Source organism: Lethenteron reissneri, chromosome 38 (assembly GCF_015708825.2).
Source record: "Lethenteron reissneri isolate LAM-NWPU_2019-01 chromosome 38, ASM1570882v1, whole genome shotgun sequence".
In the NCBI taxonomy this organism is placed as follows: domain Eukaryota; kingdom Metazoa; phylum Chordata; class Hyperoartia; order Petromyzontiformes; family Petromyzontidae; genus Lethenteron; species Lethenteron reissneri.
In genome coordinates, this window is record NC_083816.1 from 3,956,513 (window position 1) to 3,976,701 (window position 20,189).

The 20,189-nt window shown below is 59.3% G+C and overlaps 1 protein-coding gene across 1 annotated transcript in view; it reads left to right on the forward strand.

The window, feature by feature from the left end:
* The first annotated feature begins 10,915 nt into the window (after nucleotides 1-10,915).
* The window catches only part of LOC133351725 (plexin-B1-like), a 52,012-nt gene continuing 42,738 nt past the window's right edge, over nucleotides 10,916-20,189 (forward strand). The window contains 1 exon segment of the mRNA XM_061567156.1: nucleotides 10,916-11,424. Coding sequence (XP_061423140.1) covers nucleotides 11,372-11,424 — 53 coding nt within the window. The 5' untranslated portion in view covers nucleotides 10,916-11,371.

A 20,189-nucleotide genomic window follows, 5' to 3' on the forward strand; every position in this document is an offset into this window, starting at 1 on the left:
GCGAAACGTCGGACATCGTGCCGAACGACGGCGCGTGGAACGGCATAACCCGAGAACGCGCCTGAGGGCGTCGCAGCACAACGGCCGCGACAACCCAAGCAGTCGTACACGTGCGGTGATGCTGCATTGGCAGTGGTGCACAATTAACAAAAATTCAACACGTTCGTCAATAACAGCACAGCGGCCTTAAAATAAACTATGCAGTGGGTGACGTTTCATGCAATGGCCCTCCTTCAGAGCATATATACAGAGTAGTATCGAATATGCTCACATTAACACCTCCCTTTCCCCCCCTACCATCCATGCTGTCGACTCCCTGCCCATGTTCAATTCCAGCATCATCGCCTCTCTCGTCCCCTGCCTGTGGACTGACTGTCCCCTCTTCTCAAGCACAAACACGGCATGGGGCGCCGCGGTCGTGGGTTCGTTTTCCGGACCCTGACGATGCCTGCTGCTGTATAGTTGGAGTCCTCATGTTCTCTCTCTCCCTGTGGTGGTCACGTGGGTTGTTCTCCGGGTTCCTCCGGTTTTTGCCCTCCCTCCACATTTAGAATCATCACGTGGTTAGATAATTTGGCTGCAACTATGAATTCCTACGTGTGGTGATGATGATGAGGATGATGATAAAAGCCACTCCGATGATGGGCTAGCATCACGCGTGTCCAGGTCGCTTTTGAACAAGGGGCTCATAGCTCGGTGAGCTTTACCTGGTAAAGCAGTCGTGGCGGTAGTGGCGGTAGTGGTGTAATAGACACCCTCCCTCCCCTTTGATGAACACGACCCATTGTGCGGTGCCGCCGTCCTGCGAGTTGCGGGAACATCGAGGAGACATGGTGCCCGCGAGGCTCTCCAAGGTGTGGGGGGGGGGGGTTTGGGGGTTGTTGGGGGGCACGGGGAACCTGTCGCCCCCCACCCCACGCGGTGGGACGTGCATTTCGAGCGTCGCTCGTGCAAACGCGCCGCTCCCGATACCACAGGCACGTGGCAGCCCCGCAGGCCCCCCGAGTCGGCCATTGTTGTGCCGCGCCGGGGCAGGTCGGGACGTGCAGCCGCCCCGCGGTTGCCGGGGCGTGGCGCGAGATACAGACGGGGGGGGGGGGTGGTGGGGGGGGGGATGTCGCTTGGCTATTTTGAAGTGGGGGGCCACGGACGTGAACGGACGTTCGACGGCGACGTCGCGGCAGCGCCCTGCCCCCCCCCCCCCCCCCGTCCTCCTCCCTCTCTTGAACTTGTTCTCGGTCGAGAGCGTGCGTAGATTGGCAGCGTAATCCCCGCAGGAATGCCTGCTTCGTGTAATTGGCTTAGTCTGGGTGCCGTGGTACGGCGCAGCACAGAGCCGCGTCCGTAAGCTCCCTTTGCGCGCGCCCTCGCCGCTTGCCGTCGCCGCGGTAGCACGAGAAGGCAAAGTGAACCGGGGAATGGGCGGCAAGATTCACCGGCTCCGCTCGCGCTGCCACCCTAGGCAACGCCGTGCCACCCAGGGCTGCTGTGCCACGTCAGGCCACCTCGTGCCACTCCGTGCCACCCCCAGCCCATTTTGGGCCACCCTGTGACTTCAGGTGCCTCCCTGTACCTCCCTGTGCCACACTGTTTCTCCCCACACGATCTGTTATCAGCCTGTGGTAACCCAGACCATCCTCTGCTTCCCCAGGCCAGGCTAGGCGACCCTAGACCAACCCGGACCTTCACATACCACTCTGTGCCATCCCGTAAATGTAGCTACCTGTGGCCACCCTGCGCCTCCTTGTTCGACGCCGCTCCTCCCTGTGCCGCCTAGGTATGTACGTTGAACTTCTTTTGCACCGCACGTAGCCAACCGAGCGAATCGGAGGTGCATCACCGGCTGTGCTGGCGATGGGGGGGGGGGGGGTTGTGGGAGGCAGGGAGGGGGGATGGCAGAGATCTTTATTTTCCTGCTGGCGTCTTCCCTCGCTGCGAGGAAGTGGTGAACAATGGCGGGAGGTGGTCTCCCTGCACGACGGTGAGCCTCTCTCGCGAGCGGGAACCGCTTCCTCCCACAGGCATTGTTGTTATTCCGCTCGGACACCGCAGCGGCGGTGACGCCGAGCCCTGTGCCAACACCGTCCACCCCCCCCGCACTGAGCGCAGTGGCTGGCCGTGTGTCCTCATCTTGCGCTGGTGGGGTACGGGTCAGGTGCTGTTGCCTCTCCTCCGCTATGTTGTACGTTGAACTTCTGTCACACCGTACGTGGCCGACCGTGCTAATCGGAGGTGCGGTATAATCCGAGCGAAGGTGGAGGTGAGATGGTGACCTCCCTCTCCCCGATGGCACAGTCCAGGTGGCCAGAAAACTGGGATGTGTCGAAGCAGAATAAGAAGAATAGCTCACAGAGGGGAGCACTGCCGGCAGGCGCGTCTTCTTCTTGACAGCTGTACGATCGGGCGTTTGTGCAAAGTTGATAACAGCCGGGAAGTTGCATTGCCCTGCGACATCGAAGGGCTATAGATCTCCCCCAGGATGGCTACTCGGAGAAAAAGAGGGGACAATACTGGGAGCAGGTGGCAACCCCCCTACCTAAATCCCCTGCCAGTGTAACCTGTGTGCGGCGGCGGTGGCGGTAGTTGGGGTCCGCAACAGGCAGCAGCTGCTGCCGTTGCACCTGAGTCAGGTGCTCGGGGCTCGATCGGCGCTCGCCCCCGAGGATCCGCGCTCCCCCAGGGCGGCGTCCGCGCCACGCTCACTCCTCTCCCAACTGTGCCCCCTTTGTTTTCTGCCGGTGCCTCCTAACACCCCTCCCCCTCCACCCCCTGACACCGTCCGCCCTCGCGTGGCCCGGAGAATGAGCGGTAGTTCCCAAGGCGGCGGCGGCGGCGTCGTCGTCATCGTAGGCGTCCTCGCCGGTCCCCGCGTTCACAAGGGGACGCTTTGTGGCGGCGGCCGCAGCTCCGTGTGAGCGAGTGTCTGTGTGCGTGTGGGCCTGGATGCGTGTGTGCATCAGTGTGTGCGTGCACATGCATGGGGAGTTGTACTGTAGCAGTTAGTGCACTGCGCTCCGAACATGGCGACCCGGGTTCGATTCCCGCTCACTGCCAACACCAGTGACGATTATTTGAACCGTTCCTGGGCCTCTCCTAGGTCCACTCAGCCTCAAACGAGTACCTGGTGAGATGTGTAAACATCGTCACTGGGGAGACAAAGGCGGCCGGTCGTGGTGTTGGCCACCCACCCCCTCGCGTGCCATACCAGGGATCTTTGTCTTTGCGTGCGTGAGTGTTGAGTTTGCAGGTGTCCGGGTGTGCACGTTTGTTTGAGTGATTGTATGTGGTGGTTTGCGCACTGCGCTTCAAAGCCAGGGACCCGAGTTCGATTCTATCGTTCACAGCCAACATTTGAATATCTGAACCGGTCCTGACTCAGCCTGGATGCCTTTATCTTCCACACCCGGAAGATAAAGGCAGCCGGTTGTGGTGCTGGCCACCCCCCCCCACCCCCTTGTGTGTTTTATGTGTGCGTGCATCCATGTGTTTGTATCTGCATCTGTGTGTGCGTGCGTCTGTGTGTTTGTGCACGTGTCCATGCATGTATCCATGTGTGTGTGTAAATGTTGGAGCAAGACGAGATAGAAATGATCAATCCGCTGCTGAATGAAGGCCTTTCCCCTGATGGTTCCGTGACGTGACGATCCATCCAGTACCTGCCCACGAGATCGATCTCATCTCGCTCCATCTCTTGGCTGCGGTCCCCTCCCTCCCTTGGCTGCTACCCAGTTGCTATTCTTGCCCGTCGGCCATCATCCCTTCCAATGACGTGTCCCGGCCAAGGTCTCTTGCTTTTTAAATTCACGCTGACATCCGTGCGTACACGCTTGTTGGTGTGTGCGTGTGTGCTTGCTGAGAAATTTATAACGACAATTTTACTTCATGAGAAGGAACGGAATGTCATAATTGCTTGCGCTCGGAAAATCTCTTCACTGGAAGGAAAAACACAACCGACTCTTTGGACCTCGCTCCTCTTCAGGGCCAGCGTTTTACTTTTTACATTGCCCGTTATGCAACACAGGCGCCGCGCGTGCCCTCTCGCCTCCGTGACCGTCGCAAAGTTCCGACTCGGACCCCGAGCCGTGCTCCCCTCGTGGACTCGTCGGGAGCGGCTCGCCTCCACGACGGGCAAGGAGCCACGATCGGTTCCCCCCCCCCCCCCGACCATGCCGGTGGAACGCGGCCGTTGCCCGAGTGCCGCCCGCACGGCCTCGCGGTGTCAGCGTCCACGGCCCGCGAGGGCGATCAAAGAAGAGGTGACGGGAGGGGAGAGACACTTGATCCGCTCTCCCGAGGATTTGGGTGGAATTTTTTCGAAAGCATGCTTCACTTCCTGGCAAGCTTTCCCGCTCCGCTAAATCCCCCCCCCCTTCCCACACCATCCGTCACATTGTTGCGAGTAAATCGGGTTTGACGGCTCCCGGAGAGTGCGCCAAGCGGCTGCCCGCACCTCGCTACGCGGAGGCTCGTCCCCGCGGCTTTTACCAACACGGCGGTGCTGGGGGCCCTGTCCGTGGCCGCCAGCGCAGCCCCACTCGTGGAGGCGTTCCTTGGATTTACGACGAAGTTCGCCAGGGCCGCGCGGTTCCGTGGTTCCGCGGTTCGCCGAGCGGTTTGTGGCGAGTGCCTGGGGTCTCGTATTAGGGGGAGGAGGGAGAGATGGGGAGAGACGACGTCTTGGAGAGGGAGGGAGGGAGGGGAAGGGGAGGAGGAGGAGGGCAGGATGGAGATGTGGGTTGGGAGGGGGTTTCTCAAAAGGGAGAGCGGTGACAAAAGTGACGAAGGAACTAGGCGATGGGGGTCGATGGCTGCTTGAGTCGGCTGGGGGGGGAGTGGGGGATAGCCCAGCCTGCCCTCTGGACTTCTGTCACAAAGAGCTTCATGGCTCATTGGATTCCTCCAGTATAAATAAATATTCTGATTCTGTGGGCCGCTTGGTGGGCAATGCAGCTTGGCTCTGCGGGGCTGTGAACTCCACTCCGCTCGATTTTACAAACTGAATGCATCCCCTGGCAAGGGGATGCACTCCATCACCGTTACGCAATTAACAGGATTTCCCGTTAATTCTCCCGTTAATTGCGTAACGGTGATCGCGGTCGCGCTGCTGCGTCCGCTTTTCGGGGTCGTGCTGCCGCACACTCTCCCGCACGCCTCTCCCACACGGCTCTCCCGCACGCCTCTCCCACACGCCTCTCCCACACGGATCTCCCACACGCCTCTCCCACACACCTCTCCCACACGGCTCTCCCACACGCCTCTCCCACACGCTCTCCCGCACGGCTCTCCCACACGCCTCTCCCACACGGATCTCCCACACGCCTCTCCCACACGCCTCTCCCACACGCTCTCCCGCACGGCTCTCCCGCATGCCTCTCCCACACGGCTCTCCCACACGCCTCTCCCACACGCCTCTCCCACACGCCTCTCCCACACGCTCTCCCGCACGGCTCTCCCACACGCCTCTCCCACACGGATCTCCCACACGCCTCTCCCACACGCTCTCCCGCACGGCTCTCCCGCATGCCTCTCCCACACGGCTCTCCCACACGGCTCTCCCACACGCCTCTCCCACGCGTTACGGACTTCGACTGTCGCGCGCATTGCTCGGCGCGACGTCGCGTTTGTGAATCGGGCACCGCACACCGCCCGGAGAGTTTTTAAATCTCCCATTTGTGCATCGTCTTCATCATCGCCATCAAGGATCCACATCTACTGTGGCTACTGCTGCTGTTGCCATGGTTACGGTGCCAATGCGGTTGAGGGGTCGTGGCCCTTGAGCTTCGTGGAAGATGGAAGCCAGAGAGGTTCTGAGTCAGGAGTCTTTCAGGAGGCATTCCTGACTTCTTCTTGTGAACTCCATTTTGACGTTCTAAGCTTCACCATCATCACGTTCGAGAAGGTTGAGCGCGTCGGTCCCAAAGGTTTCATTGCGTGCCTTCAGATTTGTGGTGGTGGTGGCGAGGGACGTCGCTGAGGGCCCTGGTGGAATGGGGAGGTGCGCGTTATCCACGGTCCGCCAGGACAACCTGCCGAGTGGCAGCCGCAGAAGGGAAGACGCGTGAGAGGACGTCCACGTTGGAGTAAGACGGCTCGTTGAATCCCTGGGAGACTGTGAGAGAGATGGCGTCCGCTTGGTTGGGAGGCCTTCATCCAGCAGTGGATTACGCAAAGCTGCTGCTGCTGATGTGACTTTAGTGTGCGCCGTTTGCTTTGACCAGACGAGAACACGAGAGGCCGGGATAGTCTCTCGCTTGCGAGAGTGACCTGGGGTCACCAAAACGATGGACGCAACAACCAAGCAAGCGAGCAGAGCGGCGAGGCGAACGGACGACGGCGACGATGACGGTGCAGCCTGCCACAGGCCGCTGCCGGCGGCCGGAGCGACCGAGGCTTTGGCGGCCGCGTCGCCGTGGGAGATGCGAGGGGGGGGATCCAGGCCCCACGCAGCGTGCCGCTAACACAGGCGCGCGATTGTGCGACGCTGGCACGGCCTTGAGGACCGCGCTCCGAGGTGGCTGAGGAGCGCGGATGGGCAGGGGGCAGGGCGGGGGAGGGGTGGGGGTGGGGTGGGGGGCAGGGCGGGGTGGGGGGGGGGGGGGGGGCAGCCGGGAGGGGCCAGGAGGGGTGAGGCCGGTTTAGGCCGGCGTGAGAGTGCGAGTGTGTTAATGTGTGAGGGATTGTGTGTGTGTGGGTGGGTGAGAGCGAATATGAGGGTGTTTGAGAGTCGGAGGGGGTGGTGTGTTTTGAGTGTTTGTGTGTGGAGGAGGAGGCTCATAAAGGAGGAGGCTACAGGGCAGTTAGAGGCAGTCGCCCTCCAACAACAGCGGAAGGCGGAGGAGTAACGCTCACAACAACGAGCCGAGCGCCGGGTGAATAATACGCAGCGAGTTGGCACAGTGGGGAGCACTGGCGGTGCATCTGCCGGTTATCTCGGTCTGTCAACCCATGGCACCTGGGTCTGTCCCGTGATCTCCTGTCGGCTATATACTTCACGTGGCCTCAAAGTGCACCTCGCCTGGCACTAGCGCTGTGGCGATGTCACCACAGCTAAAGTGGCTGTTGCGAGTGAGATAAGTGTGAGAAGTGGGAGCGTGTGCACATGTAGAGCCATGATGTCAATCCACTGCTGGATGAGGGCCCCTCCCCACGCCGTCCACGTGGTGGTTGTTATTTAACGGTGGCCTCACCATTGTTACCATCGTCATCACTGTCATCATAATCGCTGTAATCATCGTCATTCGTATGATCATTATGGTGGTCATTCTGATCATAATCATTAACGCATCAACGGTTGATGTACAATCTCATTTCGCCTCCCCCACCGTCCCAGCCACAGTGGCACCCGTGATGTGCGTGGGGGGTAGCAGCAGCAGCAGCAGCAGCGCATGAACTCAGCCCCACAGTCGCCAAACTCGATTTTTCTTTTCCTTTTTTTATTCCGCCCCACGCGCCCGCACGCCCACGCGGTTCTTTTTAAGTAATCTGCGTGTGTTGCTGTTTGCGTGCGTGTGCGTGCGTTGCTGTGTGTGTGCACGCGTGTGCGTTGCTGTGTGTGTCTGCGCGTGTGCGTGCGTTGCTGGCTGCGCCCATGAGTCCACGAGCCGGGTAGCCGTGCGAAGCGCCGCTTGGAAACCATCGCGCATGTGTGGGAACGTGTGTGCGCGTTCATGTGCGTGCGTCTGTGTGTGTGTGTATATCTGCGTGTGCGTGCCACTGGGGTGACAAAGGCGCCCGAGCGTGGTGCTGGCCACCCATCCCCTCGTGTGCTTTGCCGGCCATCATAGGTGCTCGCTACCAACACTTGCCCCCACAGTCTGTTAAGGCTATAAGGGGTTCTTTGTCTTTGGGGCGGGGGGGTGCAGTGGTGAGCGCACCACGCTACGAACCCAGGAACCCGTGGTCGATTCCAGCTCACGGCCAACCCCAGTGACGATTTTAACCGGTCCTGGACTTCCCCGAGGTGGACTCAGCCTAAAATGAGTACCTTGTGCGGTGTGTAGTAAACATCACCACTCGGGAGACAATGGCGGCTGTGGTGCTGGCCACCCACCCCCTCGTGTGCCGGCCTTCATAGGTGCTCGCTGACAGCACTTGCCCCGAGAGTGTGTGAAGGCTATACGGGGGATCTTTGTCCTTGTATACAGGAAGCGGGAGTGTGGTGGTCGGCCTGCTGCTCTACAAACTTGGCCACCCGATTTCCATTCCCAACTCACGGTCAACACCGGTGGACGAATCTCAACCGGGTCCTTGGGCCTCCTCTAGGTCGACTTTGCCTCAAATGAGTAGATGCACCTGGTGCGATGTATAGACATCGCCACGAGGCAGCCGGGATTGGTGCCGGCCACTACACCACCCCCTCGTGTGCTACTCGCTAACAGCTCCTGGCCCAACAACTGCTAAGCGGCTGTGTGTCGTCCGAGATGAACCCCGTCCCCCCCACCGTACGTACCCAGCCAATGACGCTTCCACCATTGCACCTGATGCTGCTTGGCGTGCATTGGGGGGGGGGGGGGGAGCGGCCCCCTTGCCACAACCCCTGCCAGGAACCTCGTGAAGCGAGGCGCAGAGGCATTCTCTCAGAGGAGGCAACGGGCGAGAGAGCCTTAATGCACTTGCGGGGCTGGCTGACCTAAGCGAAGGCCGTCTGTTTGCGTTTGTGTCATTTGTGTGCGCGTGTGAGTCTGTCTATGTTTTTCGCCGTGTTTGTACATCTCTGGTTGGTGCGTCTGTGTATGCGCGTCTGTGTGGGGGAGCGGTAGCGTAGCGGTTAGCACGCTGCACTACGAATCGGGTGACCCGAGTTTGATTCCCGCTCGCGGTCAACACCGGTGACGATTATCTGAATCGGTGCTGGGACTCCCATCGGTCGACTCAGTCTCAAACGGGTATCTGGTGTGCAGTGTGTACTCATCGTCACTGGGGAGACAAAGGCGACTGGGCGTGGTGCTGGCCACCCACCCCCTCGTGTGCCGTGCCAGCCTTAATAGGTGCTCGCTAACAGCACTTGCCCCAACAGTCTGTTAAGTCTACACGAGGGATATTTGTCTTTATCGTGTATGTCTGTCAGAGCGACTGCGTCTCCGTGTGTCAGCACGTGTGAACGCATGCGCATCGGTGTTAATGCAGGGGGTGGCCCGTGTTTCGGCAGCACGTCGCTATTGATGCAGGCTGCTGGTGTTAACGCAGGGTGCCTGGGCCACCTGGTCACCATTGGCAGGGGAGTGGCGTTGCGGGCACCAAGTTGCTACGGCTGCGTGCCCCCGTCGCCGCCTTCGGGGTCGCCCACGCGCAACGCCGCTGCGCCGTCGGTCGTGCCGAGTTTGTGTTTTCGTCCTCGCTCGTGGGGCACCGGAACGGAGGCCGCTTGGAGGTGGGGGGGGAGGGGCAACCGGACCTCCAGGGCCACTTGACCACATCAGCTGGACCGCCGATAGAGAGTCACGTGACTGCTGGGGGGGGTGGGGGGGGTCGCTGTGCCTGCGGGGCGGCTCTCGAAGAGCGTCTTTGACCGAGTCGCCCGTCACCGAACTCCACGGCACTCAGAAACTCTGAGCAGGCTTTGAAATGGGACGGTGCCTGCATGGGTGACCCCCGCCGTGCGCGCCAGGCCGTCGTCGTAGGCTGCTGCGGGGAGGCTACGTCGTGAACGTACGTGGGAGGGCTGCGTGAGGGTGGGGGTGGGCCTTTGTGGCCTTTGGGGGCTTGAGGCCTGTTGAGAGATTCCACTGCTGTTGGGGTGTCCCACGGCTGTTGGGGTGTCCCACTGCTGTTGGGGGGTGGGGGGGGGGGCTCTGGCTGTCGGGTGGCTTCACAGCTCTTGGGTCGCCCACGAGAGGTGCGGTGCCGTGGTCACCTGCCGAGCGTTCGTCGGTAGTCGGCTGTTTGTGTGAGACCCCGTGCCACAGCCAGTCGCCGTGTGTTGTTGGGTGCACTTTTTAGCACGGGCCTGGCTTTTGGGTGCATGTTGTAAAAGAACACTCCTTACACACCCCCCCAATCCTATGGGTGGGGTGGGGGGTCAGGGGGCGGCCCCGTGTCCTCAGATCACTGTTGCGGCGTTCGTCGGCCGGACGGCGGCCTCGTATGCGGGAGACGCGGCCGTCGTCCGTCTCGTTGGACCCCAACACGTGAGGGTTGCCACCTGTCCTGCTTTCTTTTTCTCCGCTGGATCTCGTCCTCTTTGTTGAGGAGCTAGCAGCTGTCTTGGGACATCAGAAGTCTTCTCCAGGATATTAAGATGCCTATATATTTTTTTGTCGTGCGCACGATGATGAACAACGATAATGATCCTCCACTCGAGACTGTGCCGGGGCGGCTCGGCGGGGGAAATTGACTCGGCCCATCATCCTTCCAGGGGTGATTAAAATTGGTACCACTTTGTGGTGAGATTAACAGTGGATAGTCCCCTCCCATCCCGCCTCCTCCCCCCATCCTTCTTATTCGCGTGAAACTCTCCCCTCTGCCCGCAGTACACAGTGCGACTTTTATTGTGAGATCCTCTTCCCACGCTGTGTCGTCCTGCAGGCACGCCGGGGCGCGACTCCGCGCCCTCCGCCGGCTTCCTTTGCTCTTGCGCGACCGACCGACCGGGCGCTGGATCGAGAACTTGATTTGTGGGTTTTGGCGTCTCTCTGGAAATTTGAGCGGCTGCGGTTCCGGTGACGTCCGGTTTGGGCGGGAGGGTGTAAAGGGGGGGGGGGTCTAAAGGGGGGGTGGAGGTGTTTTTGCGCCAGTTGATGGAGGAGGGGCGGGGCCGGCGGTACCTGTCCGGCGAGCGGCGCGCACCTGTGTGACGGAGCGAGCGAGCAGGTAGGGGGTGGGCAGCGCCGCGGAATTTTTGCCGGAGGGTGAAAAACTGGCAAGCGACGCGGTGTTCATTTCGCACGCCTCTCCGCACCCCCCCGCCCGCCTCCTTAGGGGCTGTGCAGTGAGAAGGTGGCGCGCACGTCGTTGGAAAGCTGCCTTAGCGTTGGAAGCCGGTGGATTTTTGTGAATTGGAAAATGTAAATGAGACTTCAACCCCATTCGTTCATATAGGAACTCCCTGCGGCCTTGATAGCCTACGATAGGTGACGTTTTGGCCAATGGGCCTTCTTCACAGCGCAGTGGGAGGCTGCCAGAGAGGTCGGGTTCAACTAATCTGCCGCTTGTTTTCCGGTTGCGTGCTCGGCTTCGCGCAGACAAGAGACGGAGGATTTGCGTTTCGTCGCCGGCAGTAAGCAGTGCAATGCCTTGTGCGAGCTGCTTCCCGAGTCCTTAGGCAGGCCCCTCCGTGCACTCTGGGGCACCCTCGGTGTGCTCTGCTAAGAGTTTATTTTCTACATTAAATGCGGGAATCTCCCGTGGGGAGGGAGAAGATGACCGCTCGCTAATGGATCGCGTGGGGGTGCCCACCACCACCAACTGGGAGAGGCGTCGCTCACGGTGAGTGAGGCTCCACTGTGCCGCGTGCCAGGCTGTGCGCGCTCCGGTCGTGCCGCAGTGTTTCGTCGTTGTTATCCTTGTTGTTCGGCCGATGATTTTGCTCCACGTGCCGGCAGCCGCTTCCTTTAAGAAACGATTCGGTTACTGAAAAGCTCCTTACGCGTGGCGCGAAATCGTCGGACGTCGCTGCGGAACGACGGACGACGATGCGTTTCGCCCACGACACAAAAAACAGCGCAGGGTAGAGCCTCGTGCCGTTCGCTGCTCGTTTCACCTGCCGCCTCTGGGCTTTTCCTGTACTGAGCAAGGTACAGGCCTCGAAGCACCTACTGCGTCTGTGGCTGGCGCTGGTGTGCGCGGGCGACTTGCAGGCGCGGGGGGTGAGCTTCCCCCCTCGCCGCCGGCCCCCGCCCCCCCACCAGGGCGAAGGGGGGGCCAGGAGCCCCGCAGCCTCGTTAAGCTCCGGCTCGGGCGTGCGTGTGATCATGTTTCAGCCGGGGCGGCACCTGTCACCGTCTCGTCCTGGGCAGCTGCCTCCGGAATGTCTGCCGCTTGTCCACGCGCGCGTGCGCCTCCCCTCCCGCCCGGCCGCCGCGGCTTGGCTGAGAAAATGTTTGCGTGCCTTGTCCGCAACCGTGTGCTTGGTCAACTGCCCGTTGGCACCAGCGCCACCACCACTGGCCACTATCAGCAGCAGCAGGTGGTGGTCGTAATGGGTAGTCGTGTGGGTTGGCATATCTCAACCCAGATAGCCTGTGTTATCGTTATTATTCATTGCGCACGGTTTGCCCAGGAAGGCCTCGCCGAATCTCAAGAGACTCTTTTTTTCCCGGAGGGGCTTGCCAACTTTTGCAGCAGATAATAAGCACGGTTTATAAGGCGCGCATATTTCGAGAACGTTCGATCGAGTACTCGGGAGGCGCTGAACCCGAGTCCGTAGTCCCTTGTATACCAGCCTGGCTGGATGAGAGCCTGGACGGGGTGATGTTGCCACGTGTTCATCACAATTGAGTAAATTTCAGGTAATTAGAGATGGGCTGTCCTCTATATAAGCCGGTTGAGAGGTAATTTAGACCACTTGTCTCTTGCCGTAGAAAGCGGGGAGGGTGAGCGTTCGTACCTAGAAAACACAAACACAGTGCTCAGCATACTTTACGTGTTTGCATACGTACACACAAAGACTAAGATCTCCCGTGTAGCCTTAACAGGCTGTTGGGGAAAGTGCTGTTAGTGGCTAGCACATGTGAAGGCCAGCACGGCACACGAGGGGATGGTGTGGCCAACAACACGCCCGGCCGACTTTGTCTCCCCAGTGCTGATATTTACACGCTACACCAGATACTCATTTAGGGCGCAGTGGACCTAAGGGAGGCCCAGGACCAGCTCACATATTCACCAGTGATGTTGGCCGTGAGCGAGAATCTAACTCGGGTCGCTGGGCTTGTAGCATTCGGATCGCAAGCCACTGTGCCACCACTCCGTGAACGTTTTCGTACGCACACAGATGCACACAGACCCACACACACACAGAGAACATACGCACACACGTACGCACACGTGTCCCCCATAGTTGAGTGCTGACGGTGCACACCAGCTGCTGCGGTGCGGTGTGCGAGGCGGAGCCCCCCTGCATCATCTGCCAGCGGGGCCGCCAGGCACCTGTGCGTGTGTGTTGGCGTGTGACGTGTGTGTGCGTGTGTGTGCATCACGGTTTGAAACATTTCGACTGGCCTGCCTGTACGATCCATGTAGCCCGCATGCCCAGCCACCGCGTGGCCAAACAGCTTCTGTTTGGCTGGATGAAGGGGGCTTAATTGGGCACGGCAAGGGCTAGAGAAGAGATTGGCTGATGTCGTACGGGAGGATGTGGAGCTGAGTGGACTTGCCGATGACTGGTACAGCAGTGTCAAGATCGGCCTCTGTGGAGGAGGCTCGTGAAGGACGTTGCTGCTACTGGGCAGTTGGAGGCAGTCGCTCTCCAACAACAGCGGAGGGCGGAGGAGCGACGCTCAACAATGGGTGCAGCACCGGGGCAGATAAAACGCAGCAAATTGGCACAGTGGGGGGCACAGGCGGTGCATCTGCCAGTCCTCTCAGTCAATCAACTTATAACACCTGGGTCTGTCCCATGACCTGTCAGCAAGGCTTTGACACTTATGTGGCCTCAACGTGCACCTAGCCTGGCACAAGCGCTGTGGGGACGTCACAGCCACTGTGGTGAATGGTGGCTGTTGTTGTAGTGGTTAAGGTACTGCGCTATGAACACCGCAACCCGAGTTCGACTCCTGCTCACGACGAAGAACAGGCCTCCGCAGCAGCCTCGGGCGGTGCGCAAACATCGGCACTGGGGAGACAAAGGCGACCGGGCGTGGTGCTGCCTTCATGGGTGCTACTCGCTAACAGCACTGGCCTCAACAGTTTGTTCACGCTATATGGGGGGGGGGGGGGGGTTTTTGTGTGTGTGTGTGCTTGTGCTGTGCTGCATGTCTGTGTGGGTCGCCTGTTAAAAGCAGCAGCATTTATGGTACTTGGTGGCGATGATTGTAATGGCGATAATGGTGATGGGCAGTGGTGATGCCAGTAGATGCGATAATGATTGTGGTGGTAATGGCGATGATAGGAATGATACTTGGTGATGGTGGTGGTGACGAAGAAGGGGCTTGGTAAGTGGGGATGATGGGTGGCAGTGCGATGGTGGCAGCCGAAGGCTATGGTTGGCGGGTGGTAGCGGTGGCGATACGGTGGCTTCTGCCGTTGGCGGTGGCGATGCGCCGGTGTTCACGGAGGCCACCGGCCCACAGCGTGACGCACCGACTGGGGGGCGTGGCGGCCGTCTGCCCCCCCCCCCGGGACGTGCGGATTGCGTCGTGATGACTTCACCGCGGTGACACGCCAGGGCCTGCCCGCGCTGTCCTCGTTTCTGTCATTTGTGATGCTGGCACTCGGATATTTGTCCGTGCACCGGCCTGTCAGATGGCCCCCAGGCCTGCGAGTTCCATAAAGAGGTGGGGGTGGGGTTAAACCTGGCCACCCCATCATTCCTCTGCATTCACGACAATCGCACCTCCGAGAATTGAGTCTATATACACATTGCACCGGTGTACACACAGAGTGAAGGCCCACAACGGGATCGTGAGATGATGTGGGTGCACGTGTGTGTGTGTGTGTGGGAGGTCAGTCAGTCGATCTGTGGCACCTGGGTCTGCCCCGTGACCCCCTGCCAGCGGGCGTTCGATACCTCACGTGGCCTCAAGGTGCACATGGCCTGGCACAAGCGTCGTGGTGACGTCACCGCCACTTAGTGGCGAATAGCGGTTGTTGTTGCTGTGGGGAGCGTGAGCACACAGTGTGTTAGCGCGCTGCGCGACAAACCTGCCAACCACAGTTCAATTCCCACTCGCGGTTCCACACCAGTGACGATCATCTGAACCGTTCCTGGGGTCTCTCCCCCCAGGACGACTCTGCCTCAAATGAGTACCTGGTGCGGTGTGTAAACATCGCCGCTGGGGAGACAATAGGTGGTGGGCGTGTGTGGTCCTGGCCACTCAGCCCCATGTATGCGTCATCCCACTCTTGACAGGTGGTCGTTAACAGCACTTGCCCCAACAATCTGCTAAGGCCACATAGGTGGGGGGGGGATCTTTGTCTTTGGGACTGACGTGTTAGCCTGTGTGCTCACAGCCCTCTGCGTGTTTTGCCGCCAGCGCAGGTAGGTCAACGGGGGGCCGTCGGCACCGCTTTGTGCGCAGCCGAGAGCGTTGCGAGCCAACGCTGTCGTCGCGTTCGAGCGATTTCGCAGATAGAGACGGACGCCGGTGATAACCTTTCCACGTGAGAGATAAAGAGCCCATTGAGACCAGGAGAGTGTCTCCGAAGGAGGGCCCCGGGTTTGAATTGCCGTCTCGGCAACACCGGGCGCGTGCCAGCGGTCGCGAAGCGTTCGTACTGCGCTCGCAGAATCAAAACCCAAGGTGACGGGGGTTTGAGATCACCAAACGCTTCGTCGTTTGAACGAGTGTAGTAAAAACGACAGCGGAGTCGCATTTTAACGTGTGGCCATAAAACAAGCGATGGCCGAATATCCCGGGCGCCGCATGTTCGGCGGTCACGGCGACGCCTCTTCACGGTTCTCCTTTGAAGGCTGCAGTTGTTTGCCGATGTATTCCTACATTGGTGCCGCAGTCCGCAGTGCGCGGGGGGAGGGTCTTTTCATTCTCAACATTCAGCAATATTCCCGTGTGCGGGCTCTACGGCACGTGCGCAGAGAAAGGAGGGGGTTTTCCGTTTTGTCATTTCTGCCTTTTGGCCCATGGGCCGGGGCAGACATCGGTGCTACCCGCATGGTGTCAAAACTCTTTCATCGCACCGGTTTATTGGCATGGCCAATGAGAGTCGACGATTCTGACCCCCCCCTGACCCCGCTCATTTCAAAGTGGTTGTCCCGTGATCAACCGCTATTGGCCACATTGAGAAGCTGGACTCCCCTCCCTCCCGGGAAGTAATGCCACCACAGGTGGCACCGACCAAGTATTCGTTAATTTTAGAACTGCTGTTTGTGTTGAGTTTGTCGTCCTTCCACCGTACCTCCAATTAGCACGGTTGGCTACGTACGGTGTGAAAGAAGTTCAACGTACAAGTACAGCATACCTGGCGTGGGCTCACGGCCCATGTGCGCACCCACTATTCCGTCCTTGCGCATGATGGCAGCGGCAATATGTTCAGGAGCTAAATTCCATTGTCGAGATCTGCTAGCCACAAGAGAGGGCTTCATGAAAGAGTTTGTGCAGTTTTGCTGACCCTCCTCCATTTGAAGGAGTGCCATACTACAGTGGTTTGCTATAGGGTCCATCGTTTGGGCTGCATGGCTAAAGTCGCATTGTTTCCCGTCTTGAATATATCTCGATGGGTCTCTGTGTCTCTGTGGGTTTACTATACGCTTCATAGTTTGGGTTTCATGGCCACAAAATTGCACGACTGTGGCTGTGTCTTGAATGTTCTATTCGTGAAGGAGATGTGGTGCAGCGTCGGCCTGGCAATGATGTTCTGGTGCCGCTGATGGTTGCACCACCGCCTGTGTAAAAGCCAGGAGGTGTGCGATGTTTGGCTCTTCAGTGAGGTGGTGTGTATTCTGGTATGCACCACTGCCAATGCAGTATGAGCCAATCATTTGTTGAACCAAAACCCGGCGTTTTTATTACTTTCTGTCAAACACTTGCGTTAATAATTACCAAACATTAACCACAGGGTTCATGGGTACAGCTACCAACAGTGCGAGTGTACGAGTACATTATGTAACCTCTGCTTATCCAGGTTTCGTTCGCGAGAGGAGATGGGTTCTCACCCAGTTGATGGTTATAACTACCGGTTAAATTCTATAAATGTGTGCTGAAAGTTATTAAAACAAAAGGGCACTGAGCACAGACAAGCTCCTGGCAGCTGTGTCGCGAGCGAATAGGTAAGTGAGCGAGTGAATGAATGAGTCTGAGTGAGCGAGTGGGTAAATGAAGGAGTGAGTTGGCCCAATGAGCTTGTGAAGGAATGAATGAGAGAGCGAGCAAGAAAGTGACTGTACAAGTGAACGAATGAGTAAACAGCTGAGTGAGTGCATTAGTGAGCGGCGCGAGTGAATGAGCGAATGTTTGTGTGTGAGCGCGCCCACTGTGCCACGCTCGGTGCTTCGGATCTCCGCGTTGGTTGGAAGCACGTGTCCAGGAGGCTGCTCGTGCGGCTCACAGCGAAGTTCCCACCCAGGTGACATCGTGAGGAGAAGCACTGCTGGGGGGGGGGAGGGGCAAATGTTCACGACGGAGCGATGACGACGCGCGTACCGCGCGCGATCCCTCTTGACTTCGGGTCACCCGTCTGGTCAAACGGCCAGACGGGACACCACCGGCGCTCGCTGGGGGCGTTAACGGCGCGGCGATCTCACCGACGCTCGGCTCCTCCACCGCGGACCGAAGGGGCGGCGGGGTATGCCACGATTAGCCCGTGCCGTGAACCCATGCGGCTGGCCGGCGAGTCGTTAATTTTCATCAGAACGATAGCGCGTGGCGTGGGGGCTGTCCGGCGGTGGTTATTTTGGGCGGCCGGAGTCAGGCGTTCGACAGGGGGTGGGGGGGGGGGTCTCTGTCCGCTACGACTCCCCTCCTCCAGCTCCTGGATTCCCACGACCGCCCAAGAGGCCTGGGAGGAGAGGGGGGGAGGGTAAGGTCACCCCCTCCAGCCCCTCCTCTCCCCCCTCCGGATTGCTACCACAACATAGCGGCTCTGTGCGGAGGCGACGATGTACACGAGCGTCGCACGCCGCCGCCACTCGCTCGCGCGGAAGCACCAGGGGGCCATCGTTCGCGCTCGCACACGTGGAGGCCGCTTGAACGGACCTCGATGAAAATGAATGGAGGTCACGTTAATGAGCGGATCTCTGCAAAAGTTAGCTGCGGGTGTCTGTGACGACTTTCTGCTCCTGCTGCTGCTCCTGTTGCTGCTGGTGCTGTAACCAACCGCCCGGCTCTCGGCACCGTCCGACGCAGGGCGCCCACCATCCTCGTATCCACCGGTGCGCCGGCTTCGCCTCGTTCAGCAGAATGCATCGCCGCTGTCGGCCGACACCTCCCGTCGCGGCGTCACGCGGCGCGCGAGGTGCCGTTCTGATCCCATTAGGGCAATGGCTTCTCCGGGACGGAGCCGCGCGGGGGAACGGGAGACGATTGCCCAGCGCGACGCTCACCTCCCCCTCCTGGCGTGCCGTTCACGTGGGGACACGCTGGCGTGCGTGTGCAAGTGTGCGCGCGTGCACACGGAGGGAGCGGCGGCGCAGTGGGGTTAGCCCCCCCATGGCGACCCGAGTTCGATTCCTGCTCGCGACCAATAACTGTGGCGAATATCTGGACCACTCCTGGTCCTCCCCTAGGTCGCCTCAAATGAGCACCCGGTGCGGTGTGTCAAACATCGGCACTGGGGAGGCGAAGGCGGCCCGGCGTGGTGTTGGCAACCCCTCGAGTGCCGTGCCGACCTTTGTAGGCGCTCGCTTGAAAGCACTTGCCCCAGCAGTCTGTTCAGGCTGTGTGAGGGATGTTTGTCTTTACGTGCACCTAGCCTGGCGCAAGCGTTGTGGAGACTCCGCCATCGCTTCGCAGAGAGTGGGGGGGGGGGGGGGGGCGGGGGCTGCCGTTTGCGAGTGTCGTGCCGACCGTAATCGACTAGAACGCAGGACCCAATGTCTTAAAGAGAGGGTCCTTGCCGATAATATCCGGGAGTTCACAGCATTGGTTTTGAGTGATCGAGTGTGTTAGCTTGGGAGTGTGTGTTTGACTCTGCGCATGTATGTGTGTATGATAGTTGTACGTATGCCGTCCGTGGTGGCTGTGCGGCTGTTTGTGCGCTGCACTACCGATCCAGTGATCTGAGTTTAATTCCCGGCCATGGCGAACATCCATTGTGAGTGATGTCTGAACTGGTCATCAGGCCTTCTTCAGGTCTACTCAGTCTTAAATTAATACCCGGTGCAGTGTGCAAACTTCAGCGTGGGAGATACAAAAGCGCCTGGGCGTGGTCCCGACTACACAATCCCCTCGTGTGCATTTCTGGCAACCCTGTGTAGACCAACAGGGTATTTTTGTCTTTGAGTGGGTGAATGCGTTGGGAGTGAGTGTTATTGTCAGATTGAGTGAGTTTATATGTCCGAGTGTGTGTCTGTGTTGGCCACCCACCCCCTCGTGCGCTGTGCCGGCCTTCATCGGTGCTCGCTAACAGCACTTGCCCCAACATTCTGTTAAAGCTATATGAGGGATCTTTGACTTTGTATGTGTGGGTATTTGACAATAAGTGCACGTGAGTAAGTGCTGGCTACGCCACCCCTAGTGCTCCGTGCCAGCCTAAGTAGGAGCTCGCTAACAGACTTTGAGGTTACATGGGAAGAATTTTTGACTTTTGCGGTTGGGCGGTGGTGGAGCAGTGGATCACACACTGCACTAGGTCCTCCTGGACCTGGCTTTATGTCCTGCCCAGTAAACGTGCCCGACGTTGGCCCAACGTTCGCATGCGCTTGGAACCGTCGGACCAACGTGGCATCAACATCGAGTGGCGACCTGGGTTCTGATTCCTGGAGACGAGTAACGCCTCTGGCGCGTGACTCGTATGCAATCTGTGGATTCCGTCACGTGCTGTCGTGACCTCTCGCTCGCTTAGGGCAGGGGAGACACTTTGACTTGACTCGGACAGAAAGTGTAAACGATCGTTTTTTTTTTCTTCGTCAAGCCATTGCTGCTTGCGTCAGCTTCCACGTCTTGCAATCTCTCTGTCTCTGTCTCCCGGCCCGCCGCCCCATAGATCCGCGGGCCACAAAGATCCATAACCAAGTTGGTGGCTGCCTCCGTGTCACCTCCAATAACTCCCCGCGTGTCCGTTCATCAGGAAGCCAAGAGATGGCGGTGGCCAGCGCGGTGCGGCCAAATTAGATCTGCGGAAAAGTGGGTTAAGCGTCCCCACGTCCCTCACATCCCCTCACATCCCCTCTGCCGCCGCTGCGAAATGACAATGAGATGAGGTTGGGGAAGGGGGTTGGGGAAGGGGGTTGGGGGGTCGGGGCGGGGGATGAGCAGCTGTGTCCGGTGGCCGTCATTGCTCTGGGCATGATAATGGCGGTCGCGACCCCATTGTGATCCCCGCTAATCCACGTGCCGCCTGTGCAGGGATCTCATCACTGGGGTAAGCGAGAGGCCCCGTTGGCCCTGCCTGGTTTTTGGTTATTTTTGGCCGTCGTGAAC